Here is a 21,422-nt window from a genome sequence, read left to right on the forward strand (position 1 = left end):
CCACCTGGCCCCTTGACTCAGTCTAAGAAAATTCCAGTTGATACAGCAGAGTGAAAACTGGCGACATATTTTTCAAAATTGACTCATCATAGTGTTTCTAGAACAGCATTCTCTGTGACCTTGAATTTGCATTCCGTCTCTGTCATTTCTTAGTTGTATAATCTTAGACACATCAGCTAACTTCTGTGAGCCTCTGTTTTTTCATCTGTTGAGGGGGCTATAACAGTAACTATTTAATAGGATTATAATTAGATGTGACTGTTAACCTAAAAATAAAAGGCCAAAGTGAGAGGCAGTAAGCGTTTATTTGAGATCCAAAAGAACTATTCATGAAGCACTGATTCAGGCAGAAATCCAAACAGGGTTCTGATTAGGAGGTGAAGGCAAGCGGCATTTATGAGAAAGGCAAGGGGAGCTTTCCCATGAACGAAGGAAGGAATTTCCATAGCTGCAGACAAGCCAACACAATGATGCAATTTCTAAAGAACGTTTTTCAGATTCACTGGGTGATCTCGTTGTCTTTCCGGTTGTCGTAGCGGACAGTTATGTGGAATGCAGTGTGGCTCTAGGCCCAGGCCAAAGATGATATTGCCCAGTTTTAACGTTCCAAAGGTTTGAGGGGTAAGACGTGCGAGGCAGTTCTTCCGGGATGGCAGCTCTGGCTCCATTTAAAGAGGCTCCCTTTTTGTTATCTTTTACATGACTACTAAGAAACTGAAGCTGAGAGGGGGAGACCTGTTTGGAACCGCACAACTAACAGGTACAGCTAGCACTGCAACCCAGATTTTTGGGCTCTAAATCTGGGGTTTCCTCTATTAACCCAATCATTTCTACAAGGATCCTTTGAATTGGGCCTTAGGGTTTACCTCCAACAATACCCTGGTGTAGGGACAGTCCAACTTCCAAGACACAGAAGGCTGGGGATGGTGGTCCCATCAAACGGAGACCAGAGATCTTCTGGAAGGCAGTCAAAGGGAGGGTGGGCAGGAGGCGGAGTAGCTTAACAGACATTCCTAAGTCTCAGTCCTAGAAAACTTTTTAAAATACCGATTCTGAGATTGTACTCCAGCCTCAGTCTACCTGAATGGCAACCTGGGGTGGTGAGGCCAGACCACCTCATTCCTGAACAGATCCACAGGCAATTCTGGGGCGCCACCTGGACTGAGAAGCTCTGTCCTTTTCTGGACCAAGAAATCATGCCCAGTTCATCCAAGAGCCCACGGTGCTCACAGATCAGTGCCTGAACCCACCTGGTCTTTGAGTTTTCCTGTTTCACAGAGTCCAGCGTAGGTGTTTGGGTGGGTCGTGGGAGAAAGCTTCTGAAAAGCCGCAGGGGAAGAATTGCATCTCCGAGTGTGAAGAGGGCGGGCCCAGCAGCGCTTCCTCCCTCTCCTCCTCCTCCGGGCTTCCTGTCGTCACAGCACGATGACATTTGTTCCCCCTCACTTCTCCCTTTACACACATAGTCTCAGACACCCTTGTGGCCAACCTTGTCGCAGCCACCTTCTAGGATAAGCATCAGTTCTGCCTGAAGGACTGAGGAAAAGCAAAAGGTAAGACTGGTGGCGTTTTAACCTGGGTTGAGAGCGGAGGCCTGGACTGTACAATGTGGGAGAAGGTAGATACTCAGGGGTCTCCACACACTTCTCTAGTCGCCCTAAAGTCGTCTGCTTCCGTTTCACAAATATTGCGCAAGAAGTAAAGAGATCAGCAAGATCCTAGGGACCCTCAAGAGGCAATCTGGCCAGAAAGACTTTTAATTAACTGGGTTCTCATTGTCTATACTACTTTGGGTCAGGGCATGCCTGTGCTTAGACTGCTTCTGAACTTGTTTCCTGAGTGTGCTCATTTCTGATGCCTGGAGCCTTCCGTGAGAGATGAAGTTGGGGAGATTTTTGCCTATGCTCTGGTCTTTAAAAGATTGGTCTTGTGATTTTCAGGTGAGGGGAGAACCATTTCTAAATGGCCAGAGCCATTCAGAAAGTCAGGTGGGAGAGCAGGTCTTCCGCATGTGAGAAAATTTCAAACGTTAGCGACTTCCTCTAGAGCCACTAAAGAAAAGGACAAATCACAACTCCCAGCCCTGCCAGGAACACAGGACGTGCTCAGTACCTGTGTTTCCCCTGCTGAGAGGCAGACATCCCTAAGGGCTACTTCGATTAATGTTTTCAGATGGCAGGAAGGGCATTGGGATCCTCGGAGTTCCACCAAATAAGCTTGTCCTTGGTGTACAAACCATGAATATGAATAAATATGACTTGCACCAACCAATGAAATATAATATGGTAGTAACTCCTAATTCATGCCCTGTAACTAAAGATCGGGTCCCAAGGACTCAGAAAGTCACAGCCAAGCTTTGGTCCTGGCTTTCTGTGACTGTCATACTGGCCGGAGGTCAGGTCACGACAAGGACTCTGAGATTTCTCCTTCTAGGATCTGTGAGAATTTCTCTTGGAGGGGACAGGAAAGTTCCCTAGGACCACAACCAACCACCTAACAGTGAGGGATGGGAATTCGGCCGAGGGCTCTAGATTCCCAAAGCACCTCAGGGGCTATTGAACCTTGAATTTAACAATAAAGACAAGCCTTTTTAAAAACAAAAACAAAGTCATTTAATAATCAGGAGTTAAGCACCTTCTGGGGCCAGATATTGTGCTTTGGAAGATGCTGTTGGGGTGGGGGCAAGGTGGCAAGATGGGAGGCTATTTGTCCAGCAAATCGTCCTGCCCGTCAGGAACTCCCACGGGCTAAGTGATGTTAGACATGTATGCAAGTGCTTCAGAAAAACGTTGAGCAAAAGCAGAATCTTAGCTGCTGGCTAATGAAGAAGTTTCACTTTCTCAATTTCTACCAGAATGCACTGTTTTGAAATTGTGGTTGAATTGGAGCAGAGGCTGAGCTAAAACTTGATTTCCTGTGGTGTTTCCTGTGTGGCGGTTAAGAATATCTAACCTTTAAATGAAAGGACCTTTATACCCCCAACAAGGAATGATTCAAAGCCCATCTCTTCACAGCTACCACCACCTAAGGGAACTGATGAGAGTTGCCACCTGGGAAGATCAGACTCTGTTCTGGAATGTCTTGTGTCCTCAGTTTGACGCCCCAGTGGCTACACATTGTGCTCAGCGCTGGGGACCAAGGATGACTGATGTGGTCACCCAATTCAGGGTGGGCACAGAGTCCAGCATGCAGGACAGACACAAACACAACACAATGTCTTCTACAATAAGTGGGAGAGTGTGCACAGAATGTAGGAGTTCAGGAGTGTGCCAAAGACTCCCTGGGAGAGGGGGTGACTGCTTGAGTTCATTCTCAAAGATGTACGAGTTTGCTGTGGACACTGGGGTAATGGCATTCCAGACAGAACACACCAAACTCAGAGACGAGTGAGCCCCCGGGTATGTTAGAGAGGAGAGCAAGCAGGACTCCAATAGAACCCACGGTTGCAGGGCCACAGGAAGTGAAACTCCCTTTCTTACTTGGTTCTAGAGTCCCAGCCTCTGAAAGTGGAAAGCAAGCTCCCGAAGCTGGTGGGTCCTTGGTCTAGCCTTGGAGGGGGCCACACTTGAGACAACCACATGGCAGAACTGAGGGGACGTGGACTGAAATGAGGGTGAAGAGGCAGCTGTGTTCCTCCTCGACCTAGATTGTGGGCTCTAGTAGAGTGAAGGGTGGGGCTTTGCGCAAGGTTACGGCCTCTCTCTGCCTCTCCCTCTCCCTCAGCTTCTGTGAGAGTGCTGCAGCTTCAGGAAATGCTGTGTGGGTTCTGTTACAGTGGCTTGGTTTACATTCCTATGGAAGTCAGTGCACAGCACTTCCTGTACCACGTGGGCATTGGATGTATGCAGACCACTCTGGGCCCAGAGACTGGGTGGGCGCTTGCTCTCAGGGAGCTCCAGGACCCAGCTGCCACTGCAGGTGCAGAGTGCTGAGGCAAAGTCACCTGTGGAATCTAGTCAGCTGTGTGCAGAGTGGGCCTTTGGGGTGGCTGCTGGGTCACAGGAGCAGAGGACCGCGGCCGGAGCTCGGGTGGTCAGCTTGGCTGGGCTGTGGGAGAGAGGGAGACGATGCGTCTCCAAAGCCAGAGGGGGGACATTCGGAGTGGAGGCCATGCGTCCCCTGTGTTAAGACACAGAGGCGAGGCCACTCTACCTTCCCCAGTTCTCAAGCATGCCATGGACTTCCTCGCCAAGCAGTAGCGTGGACGTATCCCATGTACGGGCCAAGAACTGTGGCAAAGAAAAGATGCCACAGGGATGCATTTCTAGAATCATTTAAAATAAGAGTGTCAGGTAAGGGCTCCATAGCTCAGGGGTTAGAGCACTGGTCTTGTAAAATACGAGTGTTATATTCCAAGTGTTAGAGTTGCTCCTTAAAGAGAACTTGGAGATTGTTTCAGTTCAAATAAAGCAACTCATAGTGAGAGCCCCACACATATTAGCAATTATAATATTCTAGTTGACTTTTCAATTAAGGTGATGTGTTCAAAGTCATAAAATTACTTAACTATTTAGAATATTTCCTGATTTTCTGTGGAATGCTCTTTCCTTCACACTACACTATACCCCCTTTTCTTATGGACTTTCTATTAAAGAGCATCATTAGACCGTGTTCCTTGCTCACAGATGGAAATTTCCTGTGCATCTTAACACAAGCAAAATAAAAATACAATTCAATTACAAGCCCAATTGATCTGAAATCCACTTATTTAATACATTTAATATCATATATTTAATACATATTTCATTTGTCAAACTTTTGTTTGACATTTCCTCTGTCAGAGCCTGTTGAGGAATAATGGGGAGAAAGGATTTTGACGCCTTGCATCTTTTGAAAGTTGTTCAAGTAAATGTGGGCTCATGGCTTAACATTCATTCTATATCAGGAGTAAATAGAGATACTAAAGAATTGTCCATGGTGGCCTGGACTGTGTGGTTCAGTTGGTTGGGCGTCATCTGGTAGACCACAGGGTCGTGTGTTCGATTCCCAGTCAGGGCACCTGCCTGTGTTGCAGGTTTGGTCCTTGGTGGGGCAACCGATCGATGTTTCTCTCTCACATCCATGTTTCTCTCCCCCTCTCTTTCTCCCACCCCCATCTCTCCCTCAAAAATGAAAACAACAAGCTTTCCTCGGTAGAAATAATAACAATAATAATAATAATTATCCCACATTTTGTTCTTCTGAAAGAAGATTCTGTGGTAGAATCTCAGTCCTTTATACTCTCAGAGACTCAGGTTGTCACTACTTTGAGATCAGAATCCCTTAGACCCTTTACTCACGTTCAACTCACTTTTTATTTTGGCAAAAATTCAGACTGACAGAAAAGTTGTAAAAATAGCACCAAGAATTTCTGAACCCCCTTGATCCAGGTTTCCCAAATATTCACATTTTGCCACACTTCCTTCACCTTTCCCTGGCTTTCCTGGTGGACAGTCTCCTTCTCTCTAAGTGACTGGGTGTGTTTTTTCCACAAACAAAAACATTCTGTCACACAACCGCTTTACAGGGATCGAAACCAAGAAACCAACACACTGACACAGTACTATTAGCCATCTGCAGATTTTATTCAGATCCCACCCACTGCCGCACTGACACTCTTTATAGCAAAAGGACATCGCTGATCGTGCGTTGGTTTTGACTCGAGTCTCTTTCATTTCCTTTCATCTGCGATAGTTCCTGAGTTGTTCTTGGTATTTCACGACATTGATATCCTTGCAGAGTACGAGCACGTTATCTTCTAGAATGTTGTTCTATTTGGGTTTGTCTGATGTTCCCTCATGTCTGGATTCTGGTTAGTCAAACTTTTTATGGAAATACCACAAGAGTGGCTTTTCTTAACCCAGGGAGAGCCTTGCCCACACCGGGCACAGCCTGCGCGCACAGTGGACGGGCCTCTCAGACAGGAACCTTCTACCGCAAAGTTCTTTGTATTTTTAGGGTGAGGAAAGAGAACCTCTGGTCAACTGACTGTGTAACAGCAGTCACCGTTCCGGATTGAGAGTGGCCTCGTGTAAAGTCTACTGGCTCTGTAACAGCAGACTGGCCTTGTTAGGAAGGTCCCTGTCTCGGCTCAGTTGCTAGTAGCGTCTACAATCTTCTGCTGAGCTGTGATCTTGCTAAACTTCCAAATGTTAGACAATGAGCCTCCAAAGTCATCTGGATTTTTCTATCTTCATTTTTTTCTTCTCTCTTCTTCTTCTTTCATTCTCTCTCCTACAAACCACCAAGGCCCCTCCCCTGAGAGCAGCTTTGAAGGGGGAAAATTCCACCAGGCCACAATGTCAGGGAGGCATAAGCTGATGGTCTCATTCCTTTGACAAGGCGATAGAGGAGAGAAAATACATACAAGGTAATGGTTTTGTCGTATTTTAGCATCACCTCTCTCCCTACAAATGCTTATTACCCCCTGGAAGAGACTCACATGCATAACCCCTGCGCCCACACCCCTCAGCCCCTACTCACAGGGGCTCTTCCTGGGGGCTCGGCACTTCTTAGTGGGTGAGCTGAGTTGGGGAGTGGGAGGCACAAAACCGGAACCTGGGGCAGTGGAGGGAGCGTGGGCTTTGGGGGCTGAACCTCCTTGGCCTGTGCTCTGCCTTTGCTGGTCATTGGCTGCTTGATTTTGTGCCCGTCAGAGCCTTGGATTTCCTGTTTGCAAAGCCGGGCTACTGACACCTAAGCTGCGCAGTGGATGTGAGGGTTATAAATAAGACAAGTTTATGAAGAACTCAGCGTTTTTCAGGGCTCAGTGAACTCTATCATCTATCTAATTTTATTCTGACAAGAGGGCCTTAATTTGGGGGCCCTCGTGGACAACAGATTTTTTTTCCTGTTTAGAAAAAAGCTATTCTTAATCAAGGCCCCACTATCCTTCCCTGACGAACCAAAGACTTCCACAGGCTCTGCGTAGGAAGGGACAGGAAGCCAGTGATTACATGGCTGAACACCATGGTCTTCTATATACATTGGCAAATAGATCTGTATATCGAGAGAAATGTATGTACAGAACTGTCCGGAAAGGTATTCACCCAAAATATCCATGGTTATCGCTGGGAGGTGGGGTTTCAGATTTTATGCTTTCTTCTTTCTACTTAATTGTCTGAATTTTTTTGTAAAGGACACACGAAACTTTTAAAAAAGGTATTCACAAAAAAATGAAACAAGCAAAGGATTATAAAATATGCCCCCGACATACTTTATTCCTGAAAATCTAGCAGGAAGCTATGTCACCCTTAGACATGAACAGGTAAGGAAGCTCTGAACTTGATCTTGTAGTCACTATTCACTGAACTAAGCACTCTGATGCTGAGCCATTCAGGAAATACTACCTCATTGAACCCCCAGAGCACCCTGCAAGCTACATATGGACATCACCATTTTAAAGATAAGGAAACTGTGTGAGTTAGAGAGGTTACGCAACTAACCAAGGCTGCGTTTCCGGAACGTGGCGCTGCCAGAGTTCAAACCCAGATCGGATGCGTCCCCTTAGTTGTGCTTATCAGACTGTGTTCCTCGGAACAGTCTGTTCCCGAGCTGTAATCTTCAATACAAGAATAGGTTTGTGTAACTATATAAGAAGACCTTCTCTTAGAGACCCACATGTAACAAATTTCTCAGAAGTCATTCATTTAAAAAACTGTGTATTGTTTTACGGTTTATTTTTATGTAACCCCATTTACTTCCAAAACTGTTTGACCATGGATTCTCTAACTCCCTATTGTTTGTTTGTTCGTGTTAACACCTCATACATATAACAGTCTGTGTAAACAGCCTGCTGTCTCGCTGTGAGTCCACACTGGTCTCTAAGTTCACATCAGATAAGGCTGGAGATCAAGGACTGAAAGTTTCTTGAAGCTTCTGACCAACCTTAGCCAGTGCTAAACTGGATTAAATTCAAGACTAGATTAGATGTAGCTGCAAGTATTGGTCAAAGAAAAGCGAGGGGTTGAACTTGAAATCCACAAGACACTTTGCCTACCCAAGCTCTCCCTTTGGAGGAAACTAAAGGGTAACTTCATCTGTGGCCTCCACGTTGAGCCATGGGAGGTGGCCATAGCTGACTGCATTTCGAGCACAGATATTTCCTGGAAGCTGATGTCAGGGGATTTCTTTATAGAGCCGTGAGTCATGTGGCTGGGCGTGTCGACTTTGACTGCGGAGGGTGTTGGGGCTTCCAGGCAGCGGGGTTGGCAGGGGCAAAGCGGTTGGGAGCTCCAGAACTGGCCAGTCACAGTGAAGAAAGGGAAGCGGGAAAAGGCGGGCATTCTCTCTGGATTTACGTGAAAACTGGGGCCATCATTGCGTGTGGTAATAGTAGTGATGATCTTCACCAAATGGGAAGCTTTTCTCCTTCAATTCAGAGTGAGTCTGAGTAAGTGGCAAATCAAGGAAGGAGAAGGAAGAGGTTCTTCTTCCTGTCTGTGAAGGAAAGAATCAGTGGGGATATTCCCAGGTTTGTGGTCACCTCCTTAGTTGGTACTCTGTGGACAAGGAGGTGACGGGAACCTGAAGCAGTTGTCCCAGGATCCCAGGTTGTTGGGGAGGAGGTGACTCCAGGAGGCACATGGCCCCATTCCTTCTGTGTAGGTTCTTGGCCCATGTCCAGAAGGTCAGTGTATCGGCAGGACAGGCCTCAAGCTGGAGGCTGCTGACTCTGCAATAGCACGATCTCTCCACACACCAGGTTATTTAGAGTCAATGAGCAAAATTCCAGTCATTTGTTCATTCAACAATCTTTTTTTTTTTTTTTTAGAGTAATCAGGTACTGTGTTAGGCCTTGAGGGTTCAAAGGTAAATAAACTCGCTTCTACCCTCAGAGCTCACATTCCAGTGATGGAAGAGATAATTACACAGCAAAGAGCTTGGTACCAAGATGCAGATGCACAGTGTTACACGCACGAAAATTAGACAAAGCCAGAGAAGGCTTCTTGGGAAAGTGACGATACTTGACCTGAGTCTCGGGATGATTAAATAGCTAACCAAATTAGGGGGTCAGAGGGAGAGAAAGTGGAAAGTGCCAGGAAACCACATGAGCAAAGGTAAGGAAGGAGGCATTATGATAAGTATTCAGTATTGCGTGTTAGATTTTAAGGTATAAGACGGGGACCGTTGCCCTGAGTTTGGAGGGATGGACAGGTGCAAATCAGGAAGGGCCTTTTGACGTAGGTGCGCATGCCTAAAAGCAGCCCTACAGTCAAGAGAACAGTCATCATTCCCCAAAGGGTATTTGTGGTCTTTTGTGACCCCTTTCTCCTGTGCTGCCTGACTCCCTCTCTGACGGCATCCCCCCCACTCTTCTTCACGCCCATCTCCAAGCAGTGATTCATCTGCTTTCCACTGCCAAAGGTTAGTTTTCATTTCCTAAAATGTTATGTCGTTGGAATCATAGAGTATGCATTTTTTATCTAGCTTCTTTCACTCATCGTAATTAATTCTGAGACTCATCTATGCTGTAGCATGTGTCAGCAGTTCATGTCTCTATTCCCAAGTAGGGTACCATTACACAGTTATTCCACCGTTTATTTATCCACTCACCTATTGGTGGACCTTTGGGTTCTTTCCAGGTCTCGGCTATTGCAAATAAAGCTGCTCTAAACATTTCTTTACAAGCCTTTGGATGGACATGTATTTTTATTTTTATTGGGTAAATGCCTCGGAGTACGATGGCTAGGTCATGTCACAAGTGTTATGTTTCACGTTTTACAAAGCTGGCAAGCTGTTTTTCAAAGTGGATAACGCCTTCCCCATTCTCCCCAACAGTGTACGAGACCTGCACGTCCTTGTCAACACTTGGCGTGGTCAGTCTCTCATTTTAGTCATGCCGAGAGATGGGCAGTGGCATCTCACTGTGGTTTTAATTGATATTTCCTTAACAACTACTAAAGTAAAGTATTTTTTTCACTTACCTACCACCTGTGTGTCTTCTTTGGTGAAGCATCTGTTCAGATCTTTTGCCTATTTTTAAACGGGATTGTTTTCTTTCTTGCCAATGAGTTGAGAGTTGTCTGATGTTCTGTGTCTTGCAAGTCATCATTGTGTACTTTGTACATTTTTTGGTTGTTTTTGGTGAGAGACTTTCACTTTTCCTGGTTTCAGTTACCCATGGTCAACCACGATCTGGAAATACGAAATGGAAAATTTCATTGTTATGAAAATAAACAATTCATAAGTTTCAAAATGCACACCATTGCCCTGGCTGGTGTGGCTCAGTGGATTGAGAGCTGGACTGCGAACCAAAGGGTTGCTGGTTCGATTCCCAGTCAGGGCACAGGCCTGGGTTGCGGGCCAGGTCCCCAGTAGGGAGCACGGAAGAGGCAACCACACATTGATGTTTCTCTCCCGCTCTTTATCCTTCCCTTCCCCTCTCTCTAAAAACAAATAAAGTCTTTTTTAAAAGTAGTTATAAAAATAAAATAAACTTCATGCCATTCTCATAGTGATGAACTCTTGCCTGAGATGTGACTTATCCCCTTGCCCGGGGTATCCACACTATATATGCTGCCTGCCTGTTAGTCTCTTAGTAGATCAACTGCCACAGCATCATAGTGCTTGTGTTTAAGAGACCGTAACACTACGTCATAAGACCTATGTCATCCACCTCTCCAGTCTCATCACATGCGCACTGTGTCATCTCATGGCATCACAGGAAGGAGAAGGGTGAACACAGTCCAACTGAAGTATTTTCAGAGAGAGATCATTTTAACATTACTTTCACTACAGTAATTGTTGTAATTGTTCTATTTTATTATGTTATTGTTGTTAGTCTCTTCCTGTGCCTAATTTTAAGTTAAACTTCATCATAGATATATGTATATAGAAAAACACAGCATAGATAGGGCTCGCTATTATCTGGGGTTTCAGGCATCCACTGGGGTTCTTAGAACACACCCCCCCCAAGGGTAAGGGGGGTCACTGTATATCTAAATACGCTCATAATCTAATTAACTCTATTTTAACTTGATTAAAGTAATGATGAGGAATTAAGAATAATTTTAAGGGTCAAGGCAAGAAGGAAAGAAAAAGAAGGACGGAGTAAAGGGAAAGGAAAAGAGAAGGAAATAGATGTGAGTATTTGGCCCGCTCGACGGAGGAGAGAAGTCTGTTGTGGAACAGAGGCGGCTCCTCAGACTCACCCACGGTCTGGACGAGCCACGCCTCAGGGCTGCGTTGTGGGCGCTTGACGCCCCAGAGACCACAATGGATTGTACAAGCAACCTGCACACCAGAAAAGGCATAGTTCTAATGGGAAGAAATCCAAATAACTGACTTTCTGTTTTACATATGAGTCTCACGTGTAGTTTTAAAATAGGGGTCACTCTGTGAATCCCAGTACCTCTGAGAGAAATTAAAAATTGGGTATCTGGATCTCTAGAACTGAGGACCAGACTTTGGATCATTATGTCCTCACCAAGAACAAAATCTATTTTTTAAAAATTCAAGTTCTCATTGCTCTCGCCTTTCCTTTCTCCATTGGCTAGCTGTTGGCCACTTCCGCTCTGCTCTAAGACTGGTGTCTTCTTCTGGAGGCAGCTCAGTCGCCGAGAACAAAAAGCTCTGTAAACGTCTGTTCAGTGAAAGAACACCTGAGGCATAAGTGTGTCCCTGCACTTCCGTGGGGAGAGGTTTGCAGACCACATGTAATATGCTGGTGCCTTAAGGGACTTAAGGGACTGGCTGGTTGAGGCACTGGCCATGTCCACAGCAGACTGACCAGCCTGCCCCTGACCCTGGGGCTGCCTTCTTGAGTAGGTGCCCAGGCCCCAGTCCCTGTGCACTGGCTCGGTGCGTGTCACTGTGACTTGCCCTTCCCTAAGAAGGGCTCTAGGGCTTACTGCTAGAGGGCTTAATTCAATGTTAAGCATCTTTGGCTGGCATCCAAGACGAGCCCATTGGTACCTCAGTTCAGAGACTACGAGAGCAGGGAGTTTGGGGAAACTTCCTGGAGAAGGGTCACAGCTCAAAACCACGGTAATGGCAGAGATCCTTGAACCCTGATCGTGTGCGCCCTCTGAACCACCTTGCACAATCAGGTCACTTACATCCTCTTTGTTTCCTTCCACTTTTTAGCGCAAGAATATCCCAGAATGGGCATGAGTAGTTTGAAATTGCTGAAGTATGTCCTGTTTTTCTTCAACTTGCTCTTTTGGGTAAGTGAGTCTCTTCTGAGCGTGGCTGAGCTCACCTCCCCCCATGTAAGCTCTACTTCTCTCCCCTCCACTGAAGAGAGTCATGTGCCGTGAATTCATGCACGCCTGCGTCGCGGGCAGTCTACCCAGCCTAAGAAGAAGGGAATAAAGCTTGCCTTCCCCCCTTCACATCCTGCTACAGTATAACCGTACAAAATTGAAAAGTACCAGTGCAGTTATTTATGGGGATACTGCTTCTCTCTCTCTGGGGACTTTAGGCAATTACGGCTCACTGCTGACATCTATGGGTGAGAAACCTGAGACTCAAAACTGTGTGTTGAGTGCCCTCTTTTTTTTCTAGCTTTTATGTGCCCCCTGGACATCTTGGGAGAGTAGCTGGTTGAAAGACAAGCCACCTTTTCTGGGGATGTTTCGCCATACCTAATTTAGCAATTGAATCTCAGATATAGGATGAGTTGGTACTCGTGTTTCTATGCAAACGTTCTTAGAAGTTGGCTCCTCCAGTTTCCTGCCCAGCAAGATGAACTTCTGAAACAGGGCACCCCGCCACCCTCATCCATGGTTGTGGTTTCCAAAGGGAAGACCACGTGGAAGCAGTTGCGTGGAAATATGATGTTCCTCACAGGCGGGAGCTTCCCCTCCTATCTGAGTTGGCTAGGACAAGGCATGAGGGACATCACAGGAGGACGCTGGGGTCACCCCTTTTCTAGGTGCATGGGGAAAGCTGGGTAGAGAGGGTGTTCGGCAGAGTCCTGAGAGGGCCAATGGGGAAAAGTGATTCTAATCTCAAGGAAGCGAGAATACGAGATGTTGAAGGACCATGCTTTACCTCGAATGTTGTGCTATTCTTCCTTTCAGTTCTGTGGCTGCTGCATTCTGGGCTTTGGGATATACTTCCTGGTCCACAACAAATTCGGGGTACTCTTCCATAACCTGCCCTCCCTCACACTGGGCAATGTGCTTGTCATCGTGGGCTCCATTATCATGGTGGTTGCTTTCCTGGGCTGCATGGGCTCCATCAAGGAGAACAAGTGCCTGCTCTTGTCGGTGAGTCTCTTGCACGTGTGGTGCCCTGTGGTGGGGGTGAGGGAGGGGAGGGGCATAAAGACCACAGGCCCAGGCAAAATGTGTTTCGGCAGCTCACCTGTGGGCACAGGGAAATCAGAGCAACGTAGGATTGGCATCTGCCTAAATCCTCCTCACATTAATCGACATTTTCAGAATCTGACTCAGAGTCACTAACTAATGGAAAATCTAGTCTCTAGATTCTTCTGAGTGCTGTGTCCCTCCTAAAGTGGCTGGGATTGCTTCCCTATCTCATATCTGCACGAGATGCGCCACCATGGGACTGACCGGATTTGGGCGAGGGCCTAGGCTGCAGCCAGAGGTGTAACATGAGGGGGGCCGGAGCTTTCCAGTGTCCCGCTCAGCTACTTCTCCTGGGGAGCACCTGTAAGCTTAGGTTTTGCCTCGAAGCTCTATGAAAGAAGAGCCCCTCATTTCCCTAGTGTGCCCAGAATGGAGCTTGGTATTGGTTGCCAATGGCCTTGGTTCTTCCTTAAGTCATTTGGTTAATGTTCTTCCTCTTATGGGTCAACTCTTAGACCAAGAGTTGAGATAGAATAAGAAAGTCCCTCTTCTCAGATAGCTCCCAGACTAATGGCAAAAGGTGGAAGATAGCAGGCATGGGGAAAAGGTTTTAATTCACGTTAGGGAAAAAAGTTAAAGGAGTGAAAATGTGTTTGCCGTTGTGTGTGATTAAAATAAAGGGTCTAGGCATCTAAAGGTGGAGATGAATATGAACTAGAACCATCATTAGAGGTTCTAATCCATATCCTCCCCATCTGCACAAAATAACTGTCCTCTTACAGAAAGGACCAGGCCCCAAACTCAAAAGGCACTGGTCTTTTGCTCAACTGTTTTGGTAGGCTGATGCCCAATTGTTTCACTGATCCAACAAATGGAATTGCACATGCATTGTGCACATGGAGCCCAGTAGACACGTGGGGAGAAAAAACCAAAGTTAGAAGACAGCTAATTTACCCTCTAGAGCCTTGGGGTCCAGTCGTAGGAAAAGAATACATATTCCTCATAAAACAAGAGAAAGCTTATGAAGACCCGCCCAGGCAGCAGCGAGAACCTGCTGCACTTGCTCAGAGATGTAACTGGACACTCCCAGGATGCAGTGGGAAGGGGGAAGACCTGGGACCCCTGCTGTGAGCATGTCTCTGCTTTGCCCCAGTTCTTTGTCCTGCTGCTGATCATCCTCCTTGCAGAGGTGACCTTGGCCATCCTGCTCTTCGTGTATGAACAGAAGGTAAGTTATACAGGACACAATTCATTGTACTGCGGAGAACAGGGAGCGGGCCGTGGAGAAGTGGGCATAACGTAAGTCCTACAATTAGAGGTAGAAGCAAAGTGGAAGGATGGAGGGAAGAGATTAATCATAACTGCGGAGGTAAAACTTTATGAAGGATGTTGCATTTGTGTGATTCTTTGAAGAATAAGTGGGAAGAACAGTAAAAGCAAGTTTATTTTACTTTTTTCCCATTTACTTTTCTCCATGTGTCTGGCAAAACAGAATGTCTGTCCTGGTGTCTGAAGGAGCCCAGGCTTCGACTGTCCCATTTTCTCCTTTGTGAAACCAGAGTTCTGTTTCACAAAAGAGAAAAACCTTTCTCCTTCGTGACCACTGTGGGCTTCCTCCCACACGTCATCTGACCCTTAGCACTTCTCCCTATAAAGGAAAATGTCCAGAATGTCCCTCCTCCCCTTCCTTAGCTCTGATGAGACCATTTGGAAGGGAGGAGCGAATGGGACCACTCACCTATACTAGAAATTCCTCGTTCCTTGAACTCACTTGCTTTTTCCAATGTCTCCTGTGATGGCCTGCCCCCTGCACAGCTGGATCGCTCTGTGACTGAGGGCCTGAGCGCCAGCATCCAGCGATATCACTCGGACAACAGCACCAGGGAGGCGTGGGACTCCATCCAGAAATTTGTGAGTACAGGTGGGACCCTCCCCAGCTCAACCCTCACTTAATTTTCCAACCTCCGTCCCCGGTGGCTCAAAGGGACTTCCTTTCCTGAAAGTTTCAGAATCTGAAGTCGACGGCCCCTAGGTCCACAATATGCCCGCTGCCACAAACCGGAGAGACAGGAACTGGTGTGATTAGTACCACGTTGTCCATGTTCTCTGTCATCCTTCACCAAATTAGACAGGCTCATTGTTGAAGCCCTACTAAGGAAGACCTCAGCATGCCACACTAGGATAGTTTGTGTACTTTCCAAATTTTTTCTGAAAACAGACATTATGGAATACAAGAAATCTCTTGAATGCCTGAGTAGCCTAAATCCTGCTTGTGACCTAGCCCCCCGGACCCCCATTCCTCATGCCCCCTCCCCACCCACAGACATACACATGACTCTGCATCCCTGCCTTGGGGTGTTTGGGGATAAAGAAAGGTCAGGGGACCGGTCTGGCACTGGCAGAGTCTGTGTCGCAGACAACACCGCTGTGCCATGTGGAGCCACTTGTGGCCCTGCTATGCCTGCTCAGTGTGGAGAAGACACAGCACAGGAATTAGAGCCAGACCAGGACGGGGTGGCCTTGGGACAGTCACTCAACCCCTCAGAATCCCTGATTCTTTCTTTCTTTTCCAATTCAGTTTAGAAGACCTTGTACTGTAGAGTTTTCTGACATACATAAAAATAAAGAGGATAATAGTGAAATGGATCCCTGGGTACCTATCACTCAGCTTCAACAGTCAGTATTTTGCCAACGTGTCAGCTAATCCCCTGTGTCAGGTTTGGGGTTTTTTTTGCTAGAATGTAATAAAGTAGATACTAGATGGTATGTCACCTCACCCACTAAATATAATAACCTCATTTTTTTAAAGAAGACAATATTTTAGAGCAGTTTTAGGGTTATAACAGAACAGAAAGAGGTACGGAGACTTCCCATATATACCCCCTGCCCCCACACACGTGCAGTTTCCCCCTTATCAATATCATTCACCAGAATCATTTGTTTTTACCAAGGATCAATCTACAATTACACATAATCATCACCCACAGCCTGCAGTTTACATTAGAGTTCACTCTCAGTGCTGTACATTCTATGGGTTTGGACAAATGTATAATGACATGTATCCATCATTATAATATTGTACAAAGTATTTTCATTTCCCTAAAAATCCTCTGTGCTCTGCCTGTTTATTCCCGTCCTTGCCAAACAATGTTCATTTCACTGTCTCCACAGTTCTGCCTTTTCCGGAAATGTCATGTAGTTGGAATCATACAGTATGTAGCCTTTTTAAACTGGCTTCTTTCACTTGGTAATAACATGCATTTAAGGTTCCTCCATGTCTGCCCATGGCCTGATAGTTCATTTCTTTTTAGCTCTGAATAATATTCCATTGTCTAGATATACCACAGTTTATTTATCCACTCACTTATTTGTTGCTTCCACGTTTTGGCAAGTATGAACAAAGCTGCTATAAACAATCATGAGCAATTTTTTGTGTGTGGGTGTAAGTTTTCAATTCCTTTGGATAAATACCAAGGAGCATGATTGCTGGATCACATGGTAAGAGTATGTTCAGTTTGTAAAAGTCTCCCAAAGTGTCTGTACCATTTTGCACTCTTACCAACAATGTATTAAAGTTCCTCTTGCTTCATATCCGCACCAGCACTGATGTCAGGGTTCTAGATTTTGACCATTCTGATAGGGGAATAGTGATATTACATGGTTTTAATTTGCAAATCTCTGGTGACATATGATGTTGAAAATCTTTTCATATACTTATGTGCCATCTGTGGGTCATTTTGGTGGGGCGTCTGTTAAGGTCTCTGGCTCACTATATAATCAGTCTGTGTTCTTACTGTTGAGTTTTCAGACTTGGGGGGGGGGTTGGTGTATTTTGGGTAACAGTCATTTTTCAGATGTGTCTTTTGATAATACTTTCTCCCAGTTGGTGGCTTGTTTTCATATTCTCTTGATACTGGCTTATGCAGAGCAGAGGTTTTTAATTTTAATGAGGTTCAGCTTATCATTTATCTCTTTCATGAATTGTATCTTTGGTGTTGTTTCTAAAAACGTATCTCCATAACCAAGGTGATCTAGGTTTTCTCCTGTATTATCTTCTGGGAGTTTTATAGTTTGCATTTTACATTTAGGTCTACAATTCATCTTGAGTTAATTTCTGAGAGGTGTGTAAGGCCCCTGTTTAGATTCTTCTTCTTCTTTTTTAACTTGTGGTTGTCTGGTTGTTCTGGCACCATTTGTTGATGATACTATCTTTCCCCATTGTATAGCCTGTGCTCCTTTGTCAAAGATCAGCTGACTATATATATATGGGCCTATTTCCGGGCTCGTTGTTCTGCTCCATCGATCTATTTGTCTATTCCTTTGCCCATACCATACTGTCATAATCACTGTAGCTTTGGAGTAGATCTTAGGGTTGGCTAACATTAATTCTCTAGCTTTGTTCTTTTCCTTTAGTATTGTGTTGGCTCTCCTAGGTCTTATGTCTCTCTATATAAACTTTAGAATCAGTTAGTCAACATCTATACAAAACTTACTGGGATTTTGATTGGGATTGCACTGAATCTATACATCAAGTTGTGAAGAACTGACATCTTGACAATATTGACATCTTCCTATCCATGAACATGGGATATCTCTCCATTTACTTAGTTTTATTTTATCAGAGTGTTGTAGTTTCTTTTCATATAGGTCTTGTGCATATTTTGTTAGATTCATACCTAAGTATTTTATTTCAGTGGGGGATGTCAATGTATTGTGTTTTTAAGGTCAAATTCTACTTATTCATTGTTGGCATATAGGAAAGCAATTGAATTTTACATATTAACCTTGTATCCTGTGACCTCGCTGCAATTTCTTATTAGTTCCAGGAGTTTTATATTGATTCTTTTGAATTTTCTTCATAGATGATCATATCACCTGTGAACAAAACCAGTTTTATGTTTTCCTTCCAAGATGTATACTTTTCGTTTTCTTGCCTTATTGCATTAACAAGGACTGCAGGGTGATGTTGAAAAGAAGTGCCTTGTTCCTGATCTTAATGTGAAGCTTCAAGTTTTCACCATTAAAAATGATGCTAACTGTTGGCTTTTTGTAGATTGTTCTTTTAAGCAAATTCCTTTTAAGACTGGGTAGTGGGTCTAGGTGTGGTCAGCCTGATCCCTCCATGATAAAGTCCTCTTCACAGATCAGAAGAAATTCAGGTCAAATTCTTCTGATCTGTAAAGTGGGAATAAACTAAACATACCCAATCTACTTCAGGGAGTCCTTGTGAGTGGAACAGTGTGACGGATTTGAAAACACTTTGTTCTCAGGAGCCATAGTCGTCAGCCCAACTCTGGATTTTCTGCTACACAGCAGATGTGAGGGGCCCACCTTTCCTCTAAGATGCATAGTTTTCATTCTGTTGACTTTCTAATAACCACACTTTTTGGGGGGGTTTTGGCTTTCAGCTGCACTGTTGTGGTATAAATGGCACAAAAAATTGGCCCGATGGCCCACCAGCTTCTTGCCCTTCAGATCCACAAGTTGAGGTAATTTTTTTTGTCAATTTTTCTGTTATTGGCCTCTGTTATTGGATGTTTAATGACCTTAGACACTGCAGCCATATAGGACCCAGTCCTCCCAGCCAGAAACAGGGAACCTTGAACAAAATAGAGACCAGGGAGACACCCTGGGTAACTAGACAAATCAAGAAAAATAAGCACTAACAGCAAGGTCATTTAGATTAGAGATGTCATTAAGACCATGGCTGCCCTAAACTATTACATTTGAGGGGGAAAGTTTATGTGATAGTGGCAAAGAGTTATGTCTAGATTTTTCTTGAATAAGAAGCAGGTCTCTTTGTAAGCAGCTCTAATCTGTAAGGTTGAGGTTGAAAAGCTTCTCCTGCAACCTGTTTCTCTGTCCTCCTTCCTTGGAGTTGGCAGGATCCAGCCCCTTAGTGAACTAAATGCTAAGTGAAGGGGTTGAGGATTTGGGGGAGAGAGAGTTGGTGGAACTGGGGAAACAACATGCCCACATAATGTGGACTTCCAGACTAGGCCCAGAGAAGAAATCAAAGTCATCTTCCAACTCGACCAAGTCCTTAAGGTCCTGTTACCCCATGTTACCCACTCTTGCAGTTGTTTGGAAATCTCTGGAATTTTGTAGGTGTCTGAAGGAAGAACGGGACACCTACCAACCAGCAACTGCCCTGGAGCTTAATACAAACTACTTTCCCCAATAAGCCTCTTGATAAAGTTGATAATACAGTTGTATCATTGTACTTATAATTTGTTCTAGGGTTGCTATAAGAAAGCAACATTGTGGTTCCAGTCCAACTTCCTGTATATCGGCATCGTCACTATCTGCGTGTGTGTGATCCAGGTAAGAGCTTAACCGCGGGACTAGTTTAAGGGTTAAATGATTTAAGTCATAGGAGGTTTTAGAAGAGTACCAGTTACATAATATGTGCTCAGTAATGTGAGCTCCCCAGTCAAATAGTAAACAATGTTATTACCAGTTAAAGGCATAGAGAAAATATGCTGTAAGTTCTATCTGGTCACCTTATCCTTAAGAGAAAAGCTTGTGATGTACAAAACATTCCACTGGGAAAATTGGCTTTGTATGCTAAGCAGGAGTTGGTGATGAAAATTATAATCAAGTTCTTTGTTTCTCTGCTTAGTTTGACATATCAGGAATCCATCGTGAGTAGTTTTGTGTTCTTTTTCATAACGTGACATTTCTACCATTTTTATACCCAAGTGTTTGGGATATAGCACAGATTAGCTAATACTTAATCAAGGAGCTCAGAAAAAAAAATGTGTGTGTCTGCTTGGAAACCAAGGAGGCCTGGAGCATGGGCAGAGATGACTCACTGCCTTAAGTGTTGACATGTGCAGAATGTGCCTGTACCAGCAGCAGGGCTTCTGAAGCCTTCTCAAGGATTTCTTAAGGAGACAAGAGATGTCTCAATGCTTTATACTCTGCTGTCTTGCCATCATCTCTCCCACTTGTCTCCCCACTGCCATTTGAAAGCTAAAGGAGACAACATCTGAGAGGGAATTGAAAGTGATGGCAGGAAGGGTGATCGCAGTGTGACAAATACTTTCTTTTACTTTGGGGCTGATCACAGAGGTTGTGAGAGGGATGACCACTCCTATAAAGATCTCATATTTTCCCAATTTTTTTCCTCAGGTGTTGGGGATGTCCTTTGCGCTGACTCTGAACTGCCAGATTGATAAAACAAGCCAGGCCCTTGGGCTATGACCTGCTACTGCCTTTGCTGAAAACACGTGTTTCATCTCTGGAACTCCAAAACCACCCATAGCACGAAGGCCTGATGATCACCTTCCAGAATGACATCTTTGTCCCCCTCTCACCTCTTCCCTGTTTCGGTCCCTGTCTCACACAACCAGAGAAGAGGGTGTTGGCCAGGCACTTCCCATCTCAGGAAGCAAGACATCATTCACCCACTCATGGTGGCAGCCATGTCACTCAAAGTGGTGACACTAATACCTGAACATTTTTCAGACACGAGAGACCAAGAGAACCTGTGGCGCTAATAGCTCACAGTCAAAGGATGGGTCTGGGTCTTAAATTTTTGCATCTTCCCATTGGCAAACAAGTTTCTTGTCTCTGAATCAAGCCAAAGACAAGCTAAAGAGACTTCTGGAGCCTGACCTACTAGATCATTGCCATAACCCTATTTCCTTTAGACTGAGGGTCTTGGCTACAAAATGATGGAGTACTCCTTCTCCAAACACTGAGGTTTCATTTTAATCTCCTATTCATTTATTCTGTCTTCCCAGAGGAAACTATCCAATTGTTCATATCCTGACTTCAGCCAATCTCTTAGCCTCTGATTTTCATAACTGTGGAGGAACTCAGCAGGAGCAGTACCTCATGTGGTTAGGTTGATAATCACATTCAAAAAGTCATGCTGTTATTTCTTTATCACATAAGGTTTTTGTAAATGTACTATTTTAGCTCTTTAATAAATAAAATAGCATGTGATCTCTATCACTATGTTCCCATTGCAATATCTCAAACACTCATTTCATGACTCAGACTGATCGCCTTGCCAGCAAGTCAGGAATATTAGTTATCCATGGCTGCATAACAAATTGCCCCAAAACTTACTGGCTGAGAACAGCAGACATTACCTCACAGTCTCTGTGGGCCATGAATCTGGGAGAAGCTTAGCTGGCTGATCCTGGTCTGTGGTCTCTCTTTTGACGACAATCAACA

The 21,422-nt window shown here is 44.9% G+C and overlaps 1 protein-coding gene across 1 annotated transcript; it reads left to right on the plus strand.

Annotated features, from left to right (window-relative positions):
- The first annotated feature begins 1,420 nt into the window (after nucleotides 1-1,420).
- Nucleotides 1,421-21,194, plus strand: CD53 (CD53 molecule). Its single transcript, XM_024570368.3, has 8 exons — nucleotides 1,421-1,553; nucleotides 12,067-12,146; nucleotides 13,005-13,193; nucleotides 14,389-14,463; nucleotides 15,051-15,146; nucleotides 18,644-18,724; nucleotides 19,476-19,559; nucleotides 20,370-21,194. The coding sequence occupies exons 2-8, from the start codon at nucleotides 12,084-12,086 to the stop codon at nucleotides 20,439-20,441; spliced, it is 660 nt and encodes a 219-aa protein (XP_024426136.1). The 5' UTR covers nucleotides 1,421-1,553; nucleotides 12,067-12,083; the 3' UTR covers nucleotides 20,442-21,194.
- Nucleotides 21,195-21,422: the final 228 nt, after the last annotated feature.

This window comes from Desmodus rotundus, chromosome 12 (genome assembly GCF_022682495.2).
Source record: "Desmodus rotundus isolate HL8 chromosome 12, HLdesRot8A.1, whole genome shotgun sequence".
Lineage (NCBI taxonomy): Eukaryota > Metazoa > Chordata > Mammalia > Chiroptera > Phyllostomidae > Desmodus > Desmodus rotundus.